General features: G+C 38.8%; 1 protein-coding gene across 3 annotated transcripts in view; it reads left to right on the forward strand.

Moving 5' to 3' along the window:
- The window catches only part of MIPOL1 (mirror-image polydactyly 1), a 284676-nt gene extending 268892 nt beyond the window's left edge, over nucleotides 1-15784 (forward strand). For all 3 annotated transcript variants that reach the window (XM_084630963.1, XM_084630962.1, XM_084630964.1), the window contains one exon: nucleotides 11357-15784. In XM_084630963.1, coding sequence (XP_084487089.1) covers nucleotides 11357-11423 — 67 coding nt within the window. In that variant the 3' untranslated portion in view covers nucleotides 11424-15784. The remainder of the gene's footprint in view (nucleotides 1-11356) is intronic.
- Nucleotides 15785-20579: the final 4795 nt, after the last annotated feature.

Raw genomic sequence — 20579 nt, forward strand, 5'->3', positions numbered from 1 at the left:
AGCAGGCAAGCTTTCTCACTATCAGTCTCAATCTCTGTGATCACAAACCTCATCTCTTATGGAAAGAAAAACATCCACATACTGTTCCATGATTGTTCCATGACCACATACTCTAACCTAGAGTTTAGAAATACTCTGCATGGTGACAATAGGCACAGCAGGCTGTGTTAGTCAGTTTTGATGTTAAAAAGAGAGAGAGAAATGGATTTTTGGCATTGCCCAGCAGGCTAAGCAAGGGCTTACCTTTGGCTCCATTGCAGATATGTACTATCTATTCTGTAACCTAATACTACAGGATCTAAAGAATAGTTCTTTAAAACAGCCATGCAAACAAAAAAAAACCTCATCTGGGACCTTGCAACCACCTCAGTCCTAGCTTAGATTTGAACGATCCCACAGAGCTACTGCTATCCCACATCATTCTTCCATCTTGCCAGTAACTTGCCTTTATCTGTGTGGGTATCTGATGACACTTGTCAGCTGGCCTGCTTTAGCAGCAGTAAATACAACTCTTAAGAAGAATGTTGGTTGTCTTGCTAAATGGATTGTATATAACAGGACACTGCAGAAAATAAGTGACCCTGTCAGAAGTATTATTGAAATAACTCATCAGCTGATGTAAATCGTCATAGTTCTGTTGGAATCAATATGCTGATTATGCCAGCTGAGAATCTGCCCTTAAACTCCGGGCTGCACATGAATATCACAGCTATATACACATGCAGCTTTTCTCTTGAGAGAAGGGTGGGGAGCTGTTAGGAGAGAGACTGAGCCTTTCAGGAGTTCATGACTTTTTAATAACATCAAACAACACTACCAAAATGAAAGACTAGTATTCTTCTGTGGTTGATGGGAAGTAGTGATTTCTCCTCCCTTCAAACCAATAAATACTTTGGCACAAAGGCTTTCTATGGTAAAGCTATCTGACCTGAAAAGCAAAACTGCTAGTTTTTCTTATGCATATGACAGAGAGAATTGTTCCAGTAAATATTTGGTATGTAAATTAAATAAACCCCCAGTTAATGTAAGCAAAAAAGCTGTGAAAATGTGGTCATTCCAAGACACATGTTCTGATGCCAGGATTTTTTAGATGAACTCTACAAGAAAGAGAACAAACTATGGAAAAAAATTACCTGAAGCAATAATTGTCAGTGACAAACTATCATGGAGAAACCAGCATAAAATAAGTCACACATAAAGAAAGAATTTAGAAAATGGTTTCTAATACACATGTGGGATCAGAAGGTCACTACTGAAGCTACCGTACAAGTTATTGGGCTCCACAAAGGGATAACCTGATGAAATTCTCTGGCCAGGAGGATCTAATGGTCTCTTCTGGCCTTTAAATATATGAATCTATCATCTATTCTAATTATTATTATTTGTTTAGGGTCAACAACTTGCGCAGAATGGTACAGTACAGCAAACAAAGACAGTCTTTGCTCCAAAGAACTGGTTGTACTGAAACCCAGTTGAGGTGGTAAATTAGTGATTTCAGGGGGGTTTGTCTTATTTGTAATAAGATAATGTCTTGTGGGCAATCAATAAAAGCTCTTAATAAACATTCTAAAATAGGGGAAGAGCTGTACCCTTAGCAAGAATGACTTAAGTCCCAAATACATACACGGGGCCTAATTCAATACAGACTAACACGGCTGTTACTCTGAAACCTGTCATTAGGAGTAAAACACTATCAAAACAGAATGGTAGTGTTTTACACTCACTTTTCCTTGATGTAAGTGATGGTAGAAGGTATGTGGCAATGCTGATGTCAGGTTCATAATCTTTGAGACAGAAGGTATAGGGGAAACTATTTGGCGAGATTAACTATTGTGGGCCACAGAACAATATTTAATATTTTAGCCAAGGCCCATGTAAACCAGGTTTATTTTGAAAGGCGCCCAACTGGCTGTATTTACCTCTAAGTTTAATCCAGTACAAAATTATTCTTTCTGGTAGAGAAGATGCTGAAGGAGTGAAGAAGTATGAGGAAATCAGCATTGTGCCTCTAAACCATATCAAGGTGTTATCCGATAAATAATCTATTACAGGATTGTAGCAGATCTGCACTTGGTCTGTTAAACACAGACATCTCCCGCTCTTTCTGTCTACTGCCTCTTACTCATCACGGAATGTGTCAGAACTGTTGGGTTTGGGAGAGGCCTTAATGTCAGCAAAATACATTCCACAAGAAGCCAGCAAGCACCCAAGTAAGGCCATCTTCATGGCCTGAGCCTAATCTAATCTGTTGGACAGATAACCAAAGGTTAGAGTATAGGTTTATAGGCCTTTATATAGTATTTCAAAATCCACAAGGGTTTTGTTTTTATCGCTTTTATCATCCATCTGCAGCTAGAAGCTATTGTTTTGTCCTAGTCTATGTATTGCGTTGCAGATTAGGACATAAGGCTAATTGAAGAATGGTATTCTCTAGTAGAGGTATATTTTAGGTAGACCTGAGCTGTAATCTTCCCAGTGATCCCCTTGGAGCAGTGCAGATCTACACAAGCCCTTACTCAAGCTTTGTGGCTAAATGCTACTGTCCACCATAAAATGGGCAGCTCAGGCCAGAGAAGGGGCACAGGTAGGGGAATGCGCTGTTTCAGCACATCTCTTAGCCTTCATCAGTAGATCTTAGAGTAAACTCAAACCCCAGTTTAAAGCTGTATTCCTTCATCTGGTCTCCTGTGCGGGGGGCAGTGGTGCAAAAATTGCGCACACACACACACCCATAGTAGAGGGGTGAACTGAAAGAACAGTGAATAGAGAGCCCTATAGCTAATATTAAAAGTTCTGTCATCAAGAATTTTTAAATATATTTTAATAAGGAAACTTCCAGATAATTCAGAATTATTCAAAATCAGAGTAGACATCAGACTCTGGAAATCTGGAGCCCACCTCCAATGTATGGCAACCCAAAGGGAAACACCAAGGAAGGGAAATCCATAAATCTACTAAAAATCAAAGCAGTCAAGCACTTAGAACTGTCTAACCACATCCAGTATTCAAATCAGAACAGCATGCATAAGGGACAGGAGAGCACAAACCTAAAGTAACTGCATAAGCAAGCAAGCAGACTATGTCTTGGAAAAGAAATACCTGACTGCTTAGGCAGTCTGCTTCTGTAGATGGGACCTTCTTCTCAAAGATTATGAACATTTCATGAAGAATTTATTCCACCTGATAACATCACAGTAGCAGACCCCACTAGTAAAGCTGTTTGCTGCTACACTCAGCCACAGATTTCCTTGCTTTTGGCCTAGAATTAACTCCATATAAAAAAGAGCACCATTAGTCTAGCACCACTCAAGAGTCTTAAAGGCAATACGTCTATTGCTAAAGTAAGAAATACTCATGTACCAGCTTTGCAGATGTCTTTGCCTTTAAACTATAGGACTTTTCTTCTTGTGCAAGGTTATTAGCAGAAGCACTTAGATAGGCACTATAGAAATAAGATAAAGATAAAGAATATTTCTCACTCCTTTTTATGCTCCTCAAATATGGCAAATTTTATCCATCCTTTAAGCATGGAATTTATTGCCCTTGGAATGTGCAGCTCAATATGACTAAAGGCAGAGCAATCATATCCATATGAGGACATAATTTGGCCCAGTGTTTTTTTTCCCTTTTAACATGGGTCTTTGAATACATAGATACAATATAGCAAAAAGAAATTGCACACCAGTAAAGTGATATTTGTAAGGTGAATTAATCTCATAGAGCTAGATTTTCAAAGGCATTTAGGCATCCAACAAGGCAGATAGGTGCCCTGTGGAATTTCTAAAAATACCTAAGCAGGTTAGGTATCTGTCCTATTGAAATCAATGTGAGTTAGGTGCCTAACAAGATTAGGCACTTTTGAGAACTCCACTATGAGCCTATCTGTTATCTTCAGGGCCCTAAATATCTTTGAACGTCTGGACCTTGGTCACTAGAGTTGATTTTTTTCCACCAGTCAGTCATGCATGTTCAATCTTCACTAAAAGGTCAGAAAAATCTCTGAAAGCTTATGCCCAAATAAATTTGTTAGTCTCTAAGGTGCCACAAGTACTCCCTCGTTCTTCCTGAGGATATTCTTTGGGTAGCTTCAAGAGGTGAAGCAAATTGGGTCATTATCCATGCTTATACTTTGGGATAAGCGTTGTCTTATGCATCTTAGTTATCCTCAGAAGAGTACCTCCTCCGCAAAGTATTTCTTCACAGTATAAGACTCACAGCAGTGAAAAGTTTAATTCATCCTGTTTTGCAAGATCATAGACAAATGTAATAAATGTGTTTGCAACTTAACTAAAATATATCAACACAAATATACAAGATGAATAAAAATGAATACATATGTATTAGGGCTGTCAAGCGATTAAAAAAATAATCGTGATTAATTGCGTTGTTAAACAATAATGGAATACCATTTATTTAAATATTTTTGGATGTTGTCTACACTTTCAAATATATTGATTTCAGTTACAACACAGAATACAAAGTGTACAGTGCTCACTTTATATTTATTTTTATTACAAATACTTGCACTGTAAAAAATAAAAGAGAGTATTTTTCAATTCACCTCATACAAGTACAGTAGTGCAATCTCTTTATCGTGAAAATTGAACTTACAAATGTAGAATAATTTATAAAAAATAACTGCATTGAAAAAGAAAACAATGTAAAACTTTAGAGCCTACAAGTCTACTCAGTCCTACTTCATCCAATCGCTCAGACAAACAAACTTGGTTACAATTTGCAGGAGATAATGCTGCCTGCTTCTTGTTTACAATGTCACCCGAAAGTGAGAACAGGCGTTTGCATGGCACTGTTGTAGCAGGCGTCGCAAGATATTTACGTGCCAGATGCGCTAAAGATTCATATGTCCCTTCATCTTCAACCACCATTCCATAGGACATGTGGCCATGCTGATGATGGGTTCTGCTCAATAATGAGCCAAAGCAGAGCAGACCAACACATGTTCATTTTCATCATCTGAGTCAGATGCCACCAGCAGAAGGTTGATTTTCTTTTTTGGTGGTTCGGGTTCTGTGGTTTCTATATCTGAGTGTTGCTCTTTTAAAACTTCTGACAGCATGTTCCGCACCTCGTCCCTCTCAGATTTTGGAAGGCACTTCAGATTCTTATACCTTGGGTTGAGAGCTGTAGCTGTCTTTAGAAATCTCACATTCGTACCTTCTTTGTGTTTTGTCAAATCTGCTGTGAAAGCGTTCTTAAAACAAATGTGCTGGGTCACCATCCGAGATGGCTATAACATGAAATATATGGCAGAATGCAGGTAAAACAGAGCCAAAGACATACAATTCTCCCCCAGGGAGTTCAGTCACAAATTTAATTAATGCATTATTTTTTAACAAGCATCATCAGCATGGAAGCATATCCTCTCGAATGGTGGCCGAAGCATGAAGGGGCATACGAATATTTAGCATATCTGTCATGTAAATACCTTGCAACACCAGCTACAAAAGTGCCATGGGAACACATGTTCTCACTTTCAGGTGACATTGTAAATAAGAAGCAGGCAGCAGCATCTCCTGTAAATGTAAACAAACTTCTTTGTCTTCGCAATTGGCTGAACAAGAAATAGGACTGAGTGGACTTGTAGGCACTAAAATTTTACATTGTTTTGTTTTTGAGAGCAGTTATGTAAAAAAAACTACATTTGTAAGTTGCACTTTCATGATAAAGAGATTGCACTACAGTACTTGTATGAGGTGAATTGAAAAGTACTATTTCTTTTATCTTTTTACAGTGCAAATATTTGTAATAAAAATAATAATATAAAGTGAGCACTGTACACTTTGTATTCTGTGTTTTAATAGAAATCAATATATTTGAAAATGTAGAAAAACATCCAAAAATATTTAATACATTTCAACTGGTATTTTATTGTTTAACAGTGCGATTAGTCGTGATTAATTTTTTAAATCACGATTACTCTTTTTTAGTTAATCGCGTGAATTAACTGCAATTAATTGACAGCCCTAATATGTACAAAATAATGGGGTCTAAATTATCTATTACCAGTCAAGAAAGAGATCTGGGAGTCATCATGGATAGTTGTCTGAAAACATCAGCTCAATGTGCAGTGGCGGTCAAAAAAGCTATCACTGTTAGGAACCAGTAGGAAAAGGATAGATAATAAGACAGAAAATATCGAGTGTCACTATGTAAATCCATGGTATGCCCACACTTTGAATGCTGCATGCAGTTCTCAAAAAATATATATTAAATTGGAAAAAGTACAGAGATGGACAACAAAAATGATTAGGGATATGGAAAAGCTTCCGTATGAGAAGAGAGCAAAAAGACTGGGACTGTTCATCTTAGAAAAGAGGTGACTAGGGCGGGGATAGTATAGAGGTATATAATGAATGTTGTGGAGAAAGTGAATAAGGAAGTGTTATTTACCCCTTCACATAACACAAGAACCAGGGGTCACCCAATGAAATTAATAGGCAGCAGATTTAAAACAAACATAAGGAAGAACTTCTTCACACAACACACAGTCACCTTTGAAACTCATTGCCAGGGGATGTTGTGAAAGCCAAAACTATAACTGGGTTCAAAAAAGAATTAAGTAAGTTCAGGGAGGATAGGTACATCAATGGCTGTTAGCCAAGATGGTCAAGGACACAACCCCATGCTCTGGATGTCCCTAAATTTCTGACTGCCAGAAGCTGGGACTAGATGTCAGGGGATGGATCCCTCAATAAATTGTCCTGTTTTGTTCATTCATGAAGCATCTGGCAATTGCCACTGTTAGACGACAGGATACTGGGCTAGATTGGCCTTACTGGGTCATACCAATGGTCTTTCTTATGTTCTTAATATTACTTCCTATAGGTTATTGGCTTCCATCCTTTTTATGAAAATTTACCAAAATTAAGAGATCTGGTGTACCCACTAGTTTCCTACACCTCCCATTCAGCTATGCATGCACAAAGGAATTTAGGCTACTATCTCTGCCATAAGAATGGCATTTGGAGCAACAAGCTCCACCGTGGATTAGACGGCACAACCTTGAAAGGGAGATAGGAAATATGCAGCAGCCCATCTGAGCTAACAAAGAGGCTGATCATTCAGGGCCCAATTTTGTCACCTTTACTCACTCTGGGTAATACCTTACTACACAGGTAGTCTCATTACTTTAGTTGACTATTCACAGAGAAAGGTGCTACTCTGTAAGTAAGGGTGGCAGAACTGGGCTCTGTGATGGACAACAGGGACATAGAATTATAGTTCCCAAAAGTGAGTCCTGGGGCTTTTACCAGGGGTTGTTAACCACTGATTTAGGCCATAGCACTATTTTATGGGATTAAGAGGTATGTTAGGGGTACAAGTAGGCATTTTGCTGGCTCTCTGCACAGGGGTGAATTTCACCCTCTTTGTGATTTGATTTATAATTAGCTGTTATTTTTTATTTCACAGAATTGTTTAGATCCATGTTAGAGATGTGGTTTCTTAATCTCCTACGATTAAAAATTATTTTTTCTAATAATAAATAAATGCAAATCCATACAGGACTGACATAAAAGGCACATAGGCTCTGCATAGTTTGTACTTGTTGCTGGATACCTCATTTTGATGATTGCAGTCATCATTCATCAGAAGAGCAGAAGCTATGATTGTTAAGCCTCATTATTTTCAATGAGGCCTGACAGTTGCAAGGTTAAACAGAAGACAGCAACTTTCATCCTACTGGTATTTCTTTTCAAATATGGGCAACTCTTCACTAACTTGTCTACTTTGGTGTCCTCTGCCATTGGTTGATCACAAAATTGTGATCATAGCTACATATCTAAGCACACCTGCAAGAGAAAGTTTAAACATTGATCTCTATTCCATATTTATCTTATGATCTTAAAGGTACTTAAATAACTGAAACCATTGTAGTTTTTTCCCCATGTGTGCAGCTGCACAGCATTGCTTTTAATACAACACTGATTTAAATAATCACGCTATCAGGTGTTTCTGTTTTCCAAAAAATAATGAACCCTCAAATCTCAGACTTTCAGTGTGTCAGATTAGTTTCTTCATCCCTTTTGTTCCATAGCAGGGGTTGTATTATCCTGGGGATAAGTACTAGTATGAGAGAGATTTTCATAGGTGCTTAAAGTGGCTGAGAAGGTTGTTGTGGTGCTATTGAACATAATAAATAAGATACCTGTGAAATCCAAAGGTCCTAGCAGCTGCTGAAAGTAAAGGGAGATGAATGATAACATCTAAATGAGGCCTGGCCTCCTTCCCTTTCCATATTGCTATAACACTGAGCTTTGTGGGCCTGAACAGGTCTAGAGCCAGCAACAGCCCGAGCCATTTTGCCAGCCAGGACAGAAAATGTTTTAGGACCATGCCTCCCGACAGCAGTTGAAAGTGGGAGAAAACACAACCAGCCAATCAGGATTAGAGTGGGGCAAAAAACCAGCACAGCACTTCAGTACCCCTGGAAGTTGGCACCCAAGACAACCACCCTGCTTGCCCACCCATAGAACTGGCCCTTCCTACAGCCCCTATTCGTGAAGATTAAAAATGTCATCTTAATCCTTAACCTGAAAAAGCCATCAAAGGAAAGCTACTCTTCTTGGATATCTCCCAGATCTTTTGCAGAGACATTAGGCAATTCCTGGTTGGTGAAGGTTAGGGAACTGATGTCTATTCCATGAAAAAGGGCATATTTCCTGCAGATGGAAAACAGATAAGATACAGTGGGTCTGATCCTCAGATGATGTGAATTGGTATCACTCCATTGACTTCAATTGTTCAAATTAGATGTGGTTGAAAAATGGAATTCCTGTCCCATGGGAAAAGATTTTGAAATTGTGTTTCATCCTGAATTGGGACGAAAAGTAGAAATCTGGGAATTTTTTTGTGAAACTAAATATTTAATTTGGACTTAATTAAAAGATTTCATTTCAATAAGGTCAAAATGTTTTGTTTCAACTTTATCGTTTTGACTTTTATAATTTTATTATTTTGACTATTATAAAAGTTGAAAGATTTCATTAATAACATATTTGTTATCAAAATGATGAAGTCTGAATGGACTGTTTCATCCCTATGAAATGTTTCAATAATTCCCCATCAAAAATTTCAACAAAATAGATGCAGTCCCATGAAATGTTTTGATTTTGTCAAATCAGCATCTGCTAACAGAAAAACATTACATCATAAATTTTTCAACCAGCTGTATTCCAAATTATTTTAATATTGTCCCTGAAATAGGAAATGATAAAATATATGAACTTCTAAGTAAGAGGGAAGAAAAATATGGCATATCAAGTGAAAGCTATGAGGTAAAATCCTTAGATCTTCTACGACCTAAAAGCCACTCACTTAACCAGCCTGGAAAAGTATTTCTGGTTAGAGTAAACTGCATAAGAACTGACTTAAGAGAGTTGTGTAGATCATGGTGGGTAAGTTGTTTCCTGCCGGATCCTCACCCCCAAAAGTTTGATGAACTCCTGTAGATGCATGTGTTATGGTAAATAATGGAAATTATAGCAAATAAAAGACAAAAGAAAAAATGACAAAGGTACAAAGATATATAGACAAGCGGGAAGGGGAAGAGGAGGAATAGTTAACCTGTAATGATACTACCTATGCTAGTACTTAAAATGTGAAACTACACAGACATAAAAACTGCATCTCCAGTACCTTCACCATGGAAAATGCAACCAGTACCATCTGTATTTTCCATGTGTCATTTCCTGGTGCCTGTCGATAATCTTCCCCTCAGTTGTTTTTGGTAGTGAGTTCCTAATCTAGTTTCAGGAGTTAAGCCATCTGAATAGCACAATAAAAGGTGTAGTTTCATGGTACTCAGGGGTTACTGGAAAATGCGAGTGTTTCAGTACCTAATTGTACACATTAGTGATTATCAGATGTTATAACTTGTGGCAGTAAATCCAAGAAGCATGAACTAATTCTTTTGCACTAAGTCACTAATGCATCCATTAGGTCAAATGCATTTTTCAGCTTTAAGGGGGTTAAATTATTTTTATATTGTATTTATGTTCCAGTGTTGTGCAGTATACAACACATATACACACAACATTTTCTCAGACCAGAAAAGATGGTGAACCTTCAGTGTTGTGTGCAGCTAATTGGACTCACAAGTCACAACTCTTGTTAACTGGCATAGGCACTGAAAATATTCCCTTTCCCTCAATGTCCAGCTTTATGCTCTGTGTTTATTTGTGGGAGAACCTTCATTGGAGTATTACATTTAAAAAAACAGATTAAACCAAGGAAATAGCTAAATACACTTTCCCTGGAGTGCTTAAGAAAAATGCATATGACTGTGAACTCCTGGAAAAAATTTAGAATTTGGGTTTGGCTGTGTGCCAGGAAGAGTCTGATCTTGTGAGGCACTGAACACCCTCGCTCCCACTGCATTGGAGTCTATGGGAACTGAGTACTCTGAGCATTTTGCAGGATTTGACCCCAAATTATGGTATGCTCTTGTTTGTATCATCAATTCAAAACATGTGAACCCGTGTAGACATAACATCTTATACACTCTCAACTCAGAAACTGGACTTTTATCATGTATTTTGAAAAGAGATTTTCACACATGGGATTTTTAGAGATAAACATACAGTATGTGCAAGGCACATTGCGCAATTGAGCTAAGGCTTAAAAATTAGATCGACCTAGCTACAGTGCTCAGGGCTGTGACAAATTTGGCACCCTCAGCACCTTAGTTAGGTCAACCTAACCCCCACTGTAGGTGCAGCTAAGAATTCTTCTGTCGAACTGGCTGCTGTCTCTCGGAGAGGTGGATTAACTAGTGACAGAAAAAACCCTTTCGTCAATGAAGGAAGCACCCGTGCCACATCAGCATCGCTGCAGTGCTGCAGACTTGCCACTGTACCGCTTGTAGTGTGCACATAGCTTTAGTACCACGTGCTAGTTTTCTTTTAAAGAAGACAAGACAATTAGTATTGCGTTTAGTGAAGGCAACAGCCACTGAGTCGGGTTGTTTTTTTTCCTCCAGGAATTGAATGTGCTGCCCGTGTATCGCGGCATATCTGCAGCAAGATTTATTCAGACAGTCCTGTGTAAACTAGTGTGTCATGGGGGTCTCAGACACCGTATGTCCTACACAGAGGGAAGATGAGTTGATAGACACCTCGGACTGTGACTGGGTTGGGCTGTAGGTTAAAAGTTTCTCTCACGTTGTCGGCATTCTGCCCTAGTGTCTGTCTTTTACAGTAATGCTTTGTTTCTTAGCATGACCACCACCAGGACAGCTTGGTTCAGTGCAAACACTGTCTCTTTCAGCCAGAACATTCCTAATGTTAGCTTCCTTTTTATTTTCTTCCCTCCCTTCCCCACATTGCCCGCATCTCAGGTTGGAAAGACTGGTGGACGTCCTGAGGAAGAAGATTGGAGCAGGGACCATTAGGACTGTGATCTGACTGAAAGCGCCAGCCTAGGGAAGTATTCACATCTGGTGACCAGGCTGCTTCATTCAGCACTATGTAAACACTAAAGCCTTAACTTAGCAAACAGTTGTTAGAAGTGGGACACTCCAATGACATTCCAGACTGAGATAAAATCAAATCATAAATGTTTAACCACTTCGCTGCTGAGTTGTGTTATTTGTCAAACTGTATCTCTGCAAACATGTATTTGCTTTAAGCAGCTGTATTGTGGTATGGTCAGTGAGTATTGTGGAAATCATTTGTGTGCTGTTTTAACAGTAGTCTCTTCTCTCAGTTAACATTGTCGGACTGCAATGTGCTGAAAGGCATAGTCTGGTCATGTTGTTACATACGGCCTGCTTCAGGGGCCAGTCCTACAAAGCACAGTCTCAAAATGTAAATCTACTGTGCTATTTATCAGTCTGCAAACAATTGAATATTTTAATGTTGAATGTATTTCTTAATTGATAATAGAAGTTCAGATTCAATGTTCTATGTATATTAATATCATGGAGATGTTTTCCTTCTGATGCACACTCATAATCCCTCTATATTGTAGTTTGTTAATCAGAATTATGTAAATGCATCATGGGGAAGGTATACACATGGCTTTAAAAAGAATTTCTATAGCTAGCACAGAATCCTACTATAGATCAGTTTCAGCTCCTTATATACATGTATGTACAGTTAGATTTCACTAAAAGAGTAGATTCATTAAATTGTAAAAACATAGTTACATTGATTAGTGTTGAAGCTGTAGAGAAGATTATTCTGATTGTTATATGACACTCTTCTTCCCTCTCCTGTGAAAGAAAATCTCTGAGGGGTTAATACTCCACCTTGCTGGGGCAAAGGAACTGCCATTCACCTCCACTGTGTAAGGCACAGCCTCACCTCTTCTATATCAATCCTCTTGCCTCCTCCTTTGAAATGGAAGCACTGAACCGTCTGCTCAGCCCCCCTCGTCTGGCTTTTGTGTGTTTATGCTGTCTTCTCTCTTTAGTGATTGTTTTTATAGATACAATGAAAGAAGAGAATAGAAGAATGAAGGAAAGAAATCTGCAATATGCCGTTTAATGTGGAGGGTCAGACTCAGGGTCCATCTTTCTGGTCAGACACTGCAACGTGCAGAATGCAGAATACTCTGCATTCTTTGTCTGCAGACCTAGGCTCCTTTTGGTTTCAGTATGCCAACTAGGCCACTTGCAGAGGAAGGTACGTTTACCTACAGTTCATAGTACTTGTTATGCCCCAGGAGACTCTATGAGTGATTCCAAACCACCCACTCTGCCCCAAGACAGACTGTGATTATTGCTTCTGAACCTCCATGGTCATGAAACCACAGATGACCCTTTAATGCTTCCAGACCTGGAAACTGGTAAAACCCTAGAGGAACCAATGACTGCTGCACCAGGCCCTAGTTCCTCTTGTGCGCAAAGTGAGCCTGTAATTACTCTCTTGAGGATGCTGCTCTCACTAGATTGGAAGCAACTACTAACCTATTCTAATACCCTTACTGTACCCCCAGTGGTGTACTGAGTGGCATGCCACATGCTGTGGACACCTCTGTGCCAATTCTGCTTGAGGGAAATGGCAAACAAGGAAGGAAGAAGTTTTCGTCCATGCTTGAGTGACCTAGGTGTCACTTTCACATTTATCCAGGTATATCTAGAATTTTCCCCTTGATTCTCTCTTAAGGGTAGGGCTTCTGATTTTCAGTTTTAACTGATATAGCGCTCTTAGTGCAAAAAATGAAACTGGTGTTTATCCAATGAACAGCAGAAATGGTTACTTGTATCAAAGAACTTGCCTACGTGGAGCAATAATGTGGACTGTGGGATGTGATTTCTAAAGCGCACTAATGTTTTACACATTAATTGGTCCATGTAGACATGGCTGGCATGCACAAAAGGTTCCCTAGTGCGCTATGACATAGTGCTCTTTGAAAACAGTACTGTGTTAAAGTTCACTAGGGAACATTATAAAGAGATTAATCATTACAGTGTATGCTACTGTAATGAGTAATATATATAATATACATCACTCATTGCAGTGTATATAAAGAGGCAGCCCACAAAAAAATCTACCCTGATTTTTGGACAGCTACATAAAACTAAAAAAAAAAAAATTGCTAAAAATAACCCCCCCCCCCCAAATGAAAAACAGAATCCCTAATGAAAGAGCTCCTAATCCTTTACATGCAGACTTTACATGATCATGCTTCCATCCTCCCTTTTTATCCAGGAAAGTAGGATTGATCATACAAGATCAGATCAGTAGTCATTAAGTCAAATATACTCTTTCTGGTTGTGGCCAATAGTTGATTCTTCAGAGCAAGATGATGACCATCCATAATATAGTTGTGCCATGTTGTATATGAGGGAAAATTCCTTCCTGACTCTGTGTTACCACTTATACCATGAAGCATGAGATCGGATTACCTTTTAGCATGGATTTTTCGCACCCTTGTAGTGCAACTACAAATGACTTTTATTCATTGTTAAATTACCCATCACTTTTTAAAAAGTCAGCTACAAATATTTGTCGTCTTTGGGAAAATGCTTGGGAAGGCTCATCTAAACGAGAAGGACCCCTTGAGTTCTAATCCTGTCCTGCTACTGGCTTGGTGTGTGGCCTTGGGCAAGTCATTTAGGGCCCGATTTTTAAAGGTATTTAGGCACCTAGTGGGATTTTTCAAAAGTGCCAAGGTATAGAATCATAGAATATCAGGATTGGAAGGGACCTCAGGAGGTCATCTAGTCCAACCCCCTGCTCAAAGCAGGACCAACCCCCAATTTATGCCACAAATCCCTAAATGGCCCCCTCAAGGATTGAACTCACAACCCTGGGTTTAGCAGGCCAATGCTCAAACCACTGAGCTATCCCTCCCCCCAATGGGTAAACTCCCATTGAAATAAATTGATTTATTCTCCTGCTCCCATTGAAATGAACGGTTAATCCCCCCAGTGACTTCAGTGGTATGGGATCAGGCCTTTAATCTCTGTAGTGTAGGTGAATTCCTGGACCCATTAAAATCAAGGGGAGTTTTGCCATTCACCTTTAATGGGGGGCAGGATTTCACCCTCTTAAGTTTCCCCATCTGTAAAATGGAGATAATAGTATTTTGCTTTTGCTTTTCCTCCCAGAATTGTTGAGCGGATTGATTAGTTAATGTCTGTACAGGTGTAAAATACTGTATAACCGCAAAATAGACATTATTTATTAGTCTCCTAATTTATGGGGAAGGATGAGACTGTGTCAGATTACATCCCAGTAGTGACAGTGCCTTTACCACCAGTTCAGAGTAAGGGCTTGTCTTCCATAGGCAAAGACTATGACAATGGTAATTACTGGTGTAAGCAGTGTCACCATTACTTTGATGTAGCATGGAGATATATGTACATTTCATATCCCTCCTGAGATTTTGTGCATTTCTCTGATCATGCAGCGAATGACAGCACTGGGAGCCATTCATGATGCATGCCATGATAAAATATGTAAATAGTGTCACGTTGTCTCCGGATAAGAATGTTATTAATGCTTTTCAGTACTGTAATTATATTCATAGTAAGCCTTCCCTAAGCCCTCACTAATTAACAATATTGTGACAAGTCAACTTTAACAGAACAGAACTGTGGCCCTTTAGTTATTTAGTACTGTTTTTCATTCAACCCACAGCCAAAATCTCACCGCATAGTTTTGTACATTGGTGTCAGGGAAGCTGCTGATAGTTGAAAAGTTCATAGCCCACTCAGTCTTGTAGTGGGACCCTATCGATGAAATCAGTTATAACCCTCTTTAAATATATTCAGCTGCTAGGCAGACTCATTAGTTAATTATTAATGTATGAGAATTTGAAGACAGCTTTTACAAATAAGCTATCATATTGAAATAGTTTAATAATGTCAATGTGTTGTCACAGAGACATTCCATTTTTTTCAAATTATAGGATATTTTATAAGATTTTCATTCACTTTAGTTTCCACATTAAAATGGTTTTATAAAAAAATCTTATTAGGTGACCTTGAATTGTAATTGCTTTAGTTCACACACAACAATGAAGTTGCTATCTAAATGTAAGTTTCTACATGCCTTTGTTTGTCTTTGTTTAAAATAATGCCATATGAAAGCTGCTTTTTGGGGGTGCTGTACCCCATGTACCAGCATAAAACAATTTACTGTGAGGCAGAGAAAACTCTTGCAACAAATGAATGGCAGTTTTTCTGGTACTATACTTGACAGCGTTGCAGCATTATGTGAAGTTCATCTGGCTTTTATAATTACACCAATTAGCATAAGGTCTGTGCAAAATATTCCTTTTTCTTCCACTGCACTGGTAAATAAAAAATGTATTCGCAAATCCAAGAAACAAAGTGTTTGTCTTGTTTTAGCTTGATCGTAAGTCAGTTGCTGGGCTTCAGTGGTCTAAACATTTCATTCTCCAGTTTTGTAGGGAGCGCACGTGTTCTGTGAGGCTTTTAAACAAATACTTGGAATGGTTGAAAGATCTGCATTGCCAGTGCCTAGCTAAATATGTAGTCTTTAGAAAAGATGTGGTTTATTTTGGCACTGTTTAAAAAACTCAAATATTTTAAACATTTGTTAAGTTCAAGCTTGCACATTTGAACTAGCCGTATACATTCCAAAGTTGATTCTCAAGTTACCTGTCTTTGTTTTTTGTATTTTTAATCCCTTCATTAAAATAGTCTTTGTAAAGGTTTTTTTTAAAAAAGTAACATAAAATATTGTTATTAAACTAATGAGAGTCAAAATTAACTGCAATGGCTGACATGCAATTTCAAAAATGTCTTTTAGAATCTGAAGCGTCATGTCAGTGGCCCAGATTTCTTCCTCATAGAATGAATAAAATATATTAGGGGCCTAATCCTACAGACCCTTCCTCTTTGGAGTAACGCTTACAGTGGGTTAGTAAGTATTACCCATAGTACTTTGCAGGATCAGGCTATAAGCAGACAGTTTGCCTGTGTAGTCTATTGATAAAGTAGAATAACTTCAGAAAAAAGAAATCCTTCTTTTCTGTTTCCAACATGTGATAGGGAAATTTTTATAATTTAAAGTAAAAAAAACTAAACTTACTTTGAATTTTCTGGCTAGTTTGAACCTGAAATTCATAGTGAAACTCAAGAGATGAAAACCACTGCAAACTGAAACTACCATGTTTCATGTGGCTCTAGTTAGACGTAAAACGTAATCCCCAAGTCCACACTTGCCCCCTTCCGGGGTGGGAGTTTAACCGCAGTCTTTTCAGTTCGCTCCTGCCGCAGTGGCCAACCACAACCCCATGAGTCTAGCCCCTCTGTTCAATGGCCGGTTGCAGTCTGTCATGGCCACCCTTCCATGGCCAGGTGCTGTACAAGGAGAAAGGGTGAGACCCAGGCCCACCCACTACTCTGGGTCCCAACACAGGAACCCTCTAGTGGCAGCCTCCCTTCCCTCCTTCTCTCCCCTTGTCTAACTGTCCCTGGGCCACTTCCCCTCTGGCCCTTCGCACCCTCTAGGCCCTTTCTATCAGGGCCCGCAGTCTGACAGGTATTGGGCCAGAGCCCTTCTATGCTCCCCCAAAGCCTGCCCAGCACTGCTCTGTCTGAGGTGCCTGTCTCCTGCTCTGTCTCCTTCACCCATGAAGGTCTGGGACAGACTCCCTGCTCCCTTCCTGGGCAGCCTTTATATAGGGCCTCGCCTAGCCCTGATTGGCTGGCTGTAATACTGGCCCTGATTGGCTCCCAGTAGGCCTTTTCCTGATTGGCTGCCCTTCTGTGCAGCCGCTCTGGCCTACTCTAGCCCTATCTCTCATAGGGGTGGGGCAGTCGCCCCACTACAGGTAGAAACTCTTATATGGTGCATTTGTCACAGAACAGATATTAGCTGACCAAATTTCTGAAGCAAACCTTTTCAAAGAGACTTCCATAAATTAAAATGCACGATAAAATAAATACACAAATAAAGAAATAACCACTACCTGGGAACTGCTCTAACTTGCAGATTGGAGACCTAGAGTTTTGTTTTTCAGTATTTGACTTTCACAGACGTAGTTATATTGTTTCACAAATTCTTTATGTGGCACAATGGGTGTGTTCTCTGTATGCTATTTATAAAAATCAGTCTCTGTAATATCAGGCCACAAACTGATGTCTAAGCAGGATTTCAGCTATCAACAGGTTAGAATCGCCTTCCTTTCACAAAATAAAATAACTGTAGCCATTAAGTTGACTTGGTGAATACACTTTACACTTTATTAACCAACAAAGCAGCAGTGTATCAGAGTATACGTCTACCAGAATATACTGGACCCAAAAGAGAGTAACTAACGGTGGGAAAACTGCATGAGCTCAGATTTTGCATTACCACTATGCTTGATATCTTAACATTTCCAATAGTATCATTATTTTTGTTTCATCCACTTCACACATTGGAGCAAATTTTACTTTCACCCTCAGATTCTAACATAATAAAACTGATGACGAACAGGAATATTATTAGTGAAGATCACTAAAGACTAGTAGTTACACTGTGCTTTTGAAGAAGATCAAGAACTGACAGAGATTGAAGCAAGATCAGCTACTGCCTTGCTGTGTCAGTTTGTAGTAATATGAAATGCAGAGGGTGGCGGATTTTATGCAATGACTCCAGCGTGTTTGAAAACAAAGGAGTGAAAGACTAATATGTTTGTGCCTGGTATTGATAGAAAACATGTTGTACTTAATAAACTGGAAACATTGTTTGTTCTTCCTTGTAATAATATTTCTCCTCTAATAGTGCCAACATCAGTGAGTGGTTATTACTGGCACATAAAGTATTGGCCATGTAAATTAGCTTGTGGAGGTCAGATTAACACTTCCCCTGACTTTTGTAAATCCTCCTTTTTTGTTTATTTGGGGTAATTTTTCTTCCTGTTTTCCATTCACTTTTCAGTTTGCTCATCACAGCAGTGTATACCACTAGAGGCCTTCTTGGTAAGGAGTCTCTGAAGCCAAAGCAGTTGATCAATCCAAATTAGTTTGAGCAAGACATCAGTGTTGTGATAATGAGTCTTTCAGAGTCTGAACTCTCTGCTATGTCTGATATACCCACAGTCCTATGGTTTATAATCCTTGCTCAATCACCAGTTCATCCATTTTGCTTTAGCGGGTATTCCAGAGGTTTGGCAAAACTTGGGGCAGATTACTTTTGACCATTGGGTTTCCCCACTTGGCACTTATAAGAATCATGATTGACACAATAGTTTGTTGAGAAAAAACATAAGCAGTTCTTTCACCAAAGTCTTTTTTTGAATCATTTACAACAGATTGAACTGGCATGTTCATTCTTTCAGTTAATTGAGCTCTATCTTTTTTTGGAGTCTTGTGTTCTGCAAAAGCATCTGCTTATGTAAGTTCATTAATTCTGTTGTAATTATGATATCTATAGATCAAAGATTGAAATGTAAAGTCAAAGAACGTGAGTACATTTGATTGCCAATCGACAACTTTCTATGCAAAGATGACCGTAAAGCAGTTGAACATGTGAACATCAAAAAAACTCACTAAAAGAGACACTTCATAACTCATGAAGGTTTATGGTGCAAAGTCTAGAGCCAATATGCACGTCGGAAAAAACAAAGCACAGTGTCGTGTTGGGATACGGCAGAAATTGGTGCCTCAAGCAGGCACAATAAGTCGTGGAGTTTCAGGGAGTGTGGAAGTTATGCCATTAGTGAAGAGGGTGCATTATCTATGCTGCATGCCACGCCATAACTGCCCCTGTGGGCACTAGCCTCAGCACTAGTCCAAACATTCACGGGAGAACAAGAACCACATTGTGTTCTTTGGATCCAGTCCTACAAGCACTCATCAAGTGGAACACCCAGTCAGTTCAGTTCAGTGGGAGGAGAACGCTAGGAATTCTGCAGTTTAAAATTTGAATCTCCAGAAACTGGACTCTTTCCTATGGACAAGCAAAGTGCTAATCCATATAGCAAAATTACCCCACTAACAGTGAGGAATGCACTTGATACAGCAAGTACAAGTCACAAATTAAACTTCATCTGGAGAACAATCCCACAGCAAACCACGCAACTTCTGCATGAGAATGCAAACTTTGTTTGTTTAAAACTTAAAAATGGGATGAAAAGCAGTTGTTTGGAGACTTAAATAAAAGTGGCCAGCTTTTCAGAACTGCCAAGCGCTGGCAAACCCCATTGAAGTCAAAGAGAGTTGCAGGTGCTCTTTTACTTAGATACTTATGTGGATCTAGGAATCTATTTTCAGGCACCTGGGTTGAAAATATTGGCTATCTATGTTCATTTTCTTGATTTACTTCTTATTTGATGAAACAGGCAAACCTAGTTCCATATTTATAATAGAGTAGGACCTTGCTCATTCACTTTTTGCTGGTTCAGATGCTTCATTATTGGTATAAAAAGCTGTCAATCTCTCCACAACTTCTCAAAGATTGACTAGCTAGGGTTGCAGTGAGTCACCCTATTATTAAGACTTCCATCCTGTAAAACACTTACTAGTATGTTGTGATGTATTATCATAAATAATTAACATTGAATTATAATTTTAAAAATATCTAGTTCTTATGTAGCATTTTCTTCAGTAAATCTGAAAGTGCTTTACAAAGGGTATCCCCAAATTGGCAAAATAAATCCTAAAAGTGCATTTGGTGATCTATTTGCTTGCTTACTTATTGTGTTTATTCAGATAGGGCCTTAACTGAAACCTATTGATGTCAATGGGAGTCATTCCACTGATTGCAGCTGGCCAAGAATTGGGTGATTAGAACCAGATTTTACTATTTTCCTTGATGTTGAGTAATACCATACTCCATGAGTAGCCCCGCTGAGACGGGGAATGAGGAAGGGTCATAGAATCTGGCCATTACTAGATTGCAAACTTCAGTCATTCACAGTTACCCACTCCATCATTAGTATTAGTTAGTAAAGAAATATTGTATTAATAAACCTCTCTATAGATCTTACTTTTGTCATTGTTGATTATCTGTTATATTCTATACTATGTTTATTTGCTAAGCAATTAATACATCCTCTACTTCTAACATTTATCAAGCCATAAAATTGGATTAACAAATATATATCGAAACTTGGTGAGTTTCACACACTCAGGGCAAGAAAAATGGTCTTGTTTT

Source organism: Lepidochelys olivacea (assembly GCF_965140295.1).
Source record: "Lepidochelys olivacea isolate rLepOli2 genome assembly, chromosome: 6".
Taxonomy (NCBI): domain Eukaryota; kingdom Metazoa; phylum Chordata; order Testudines; family Cheloniidae; genus Lepidochelys; species Lepidochelys olivacea.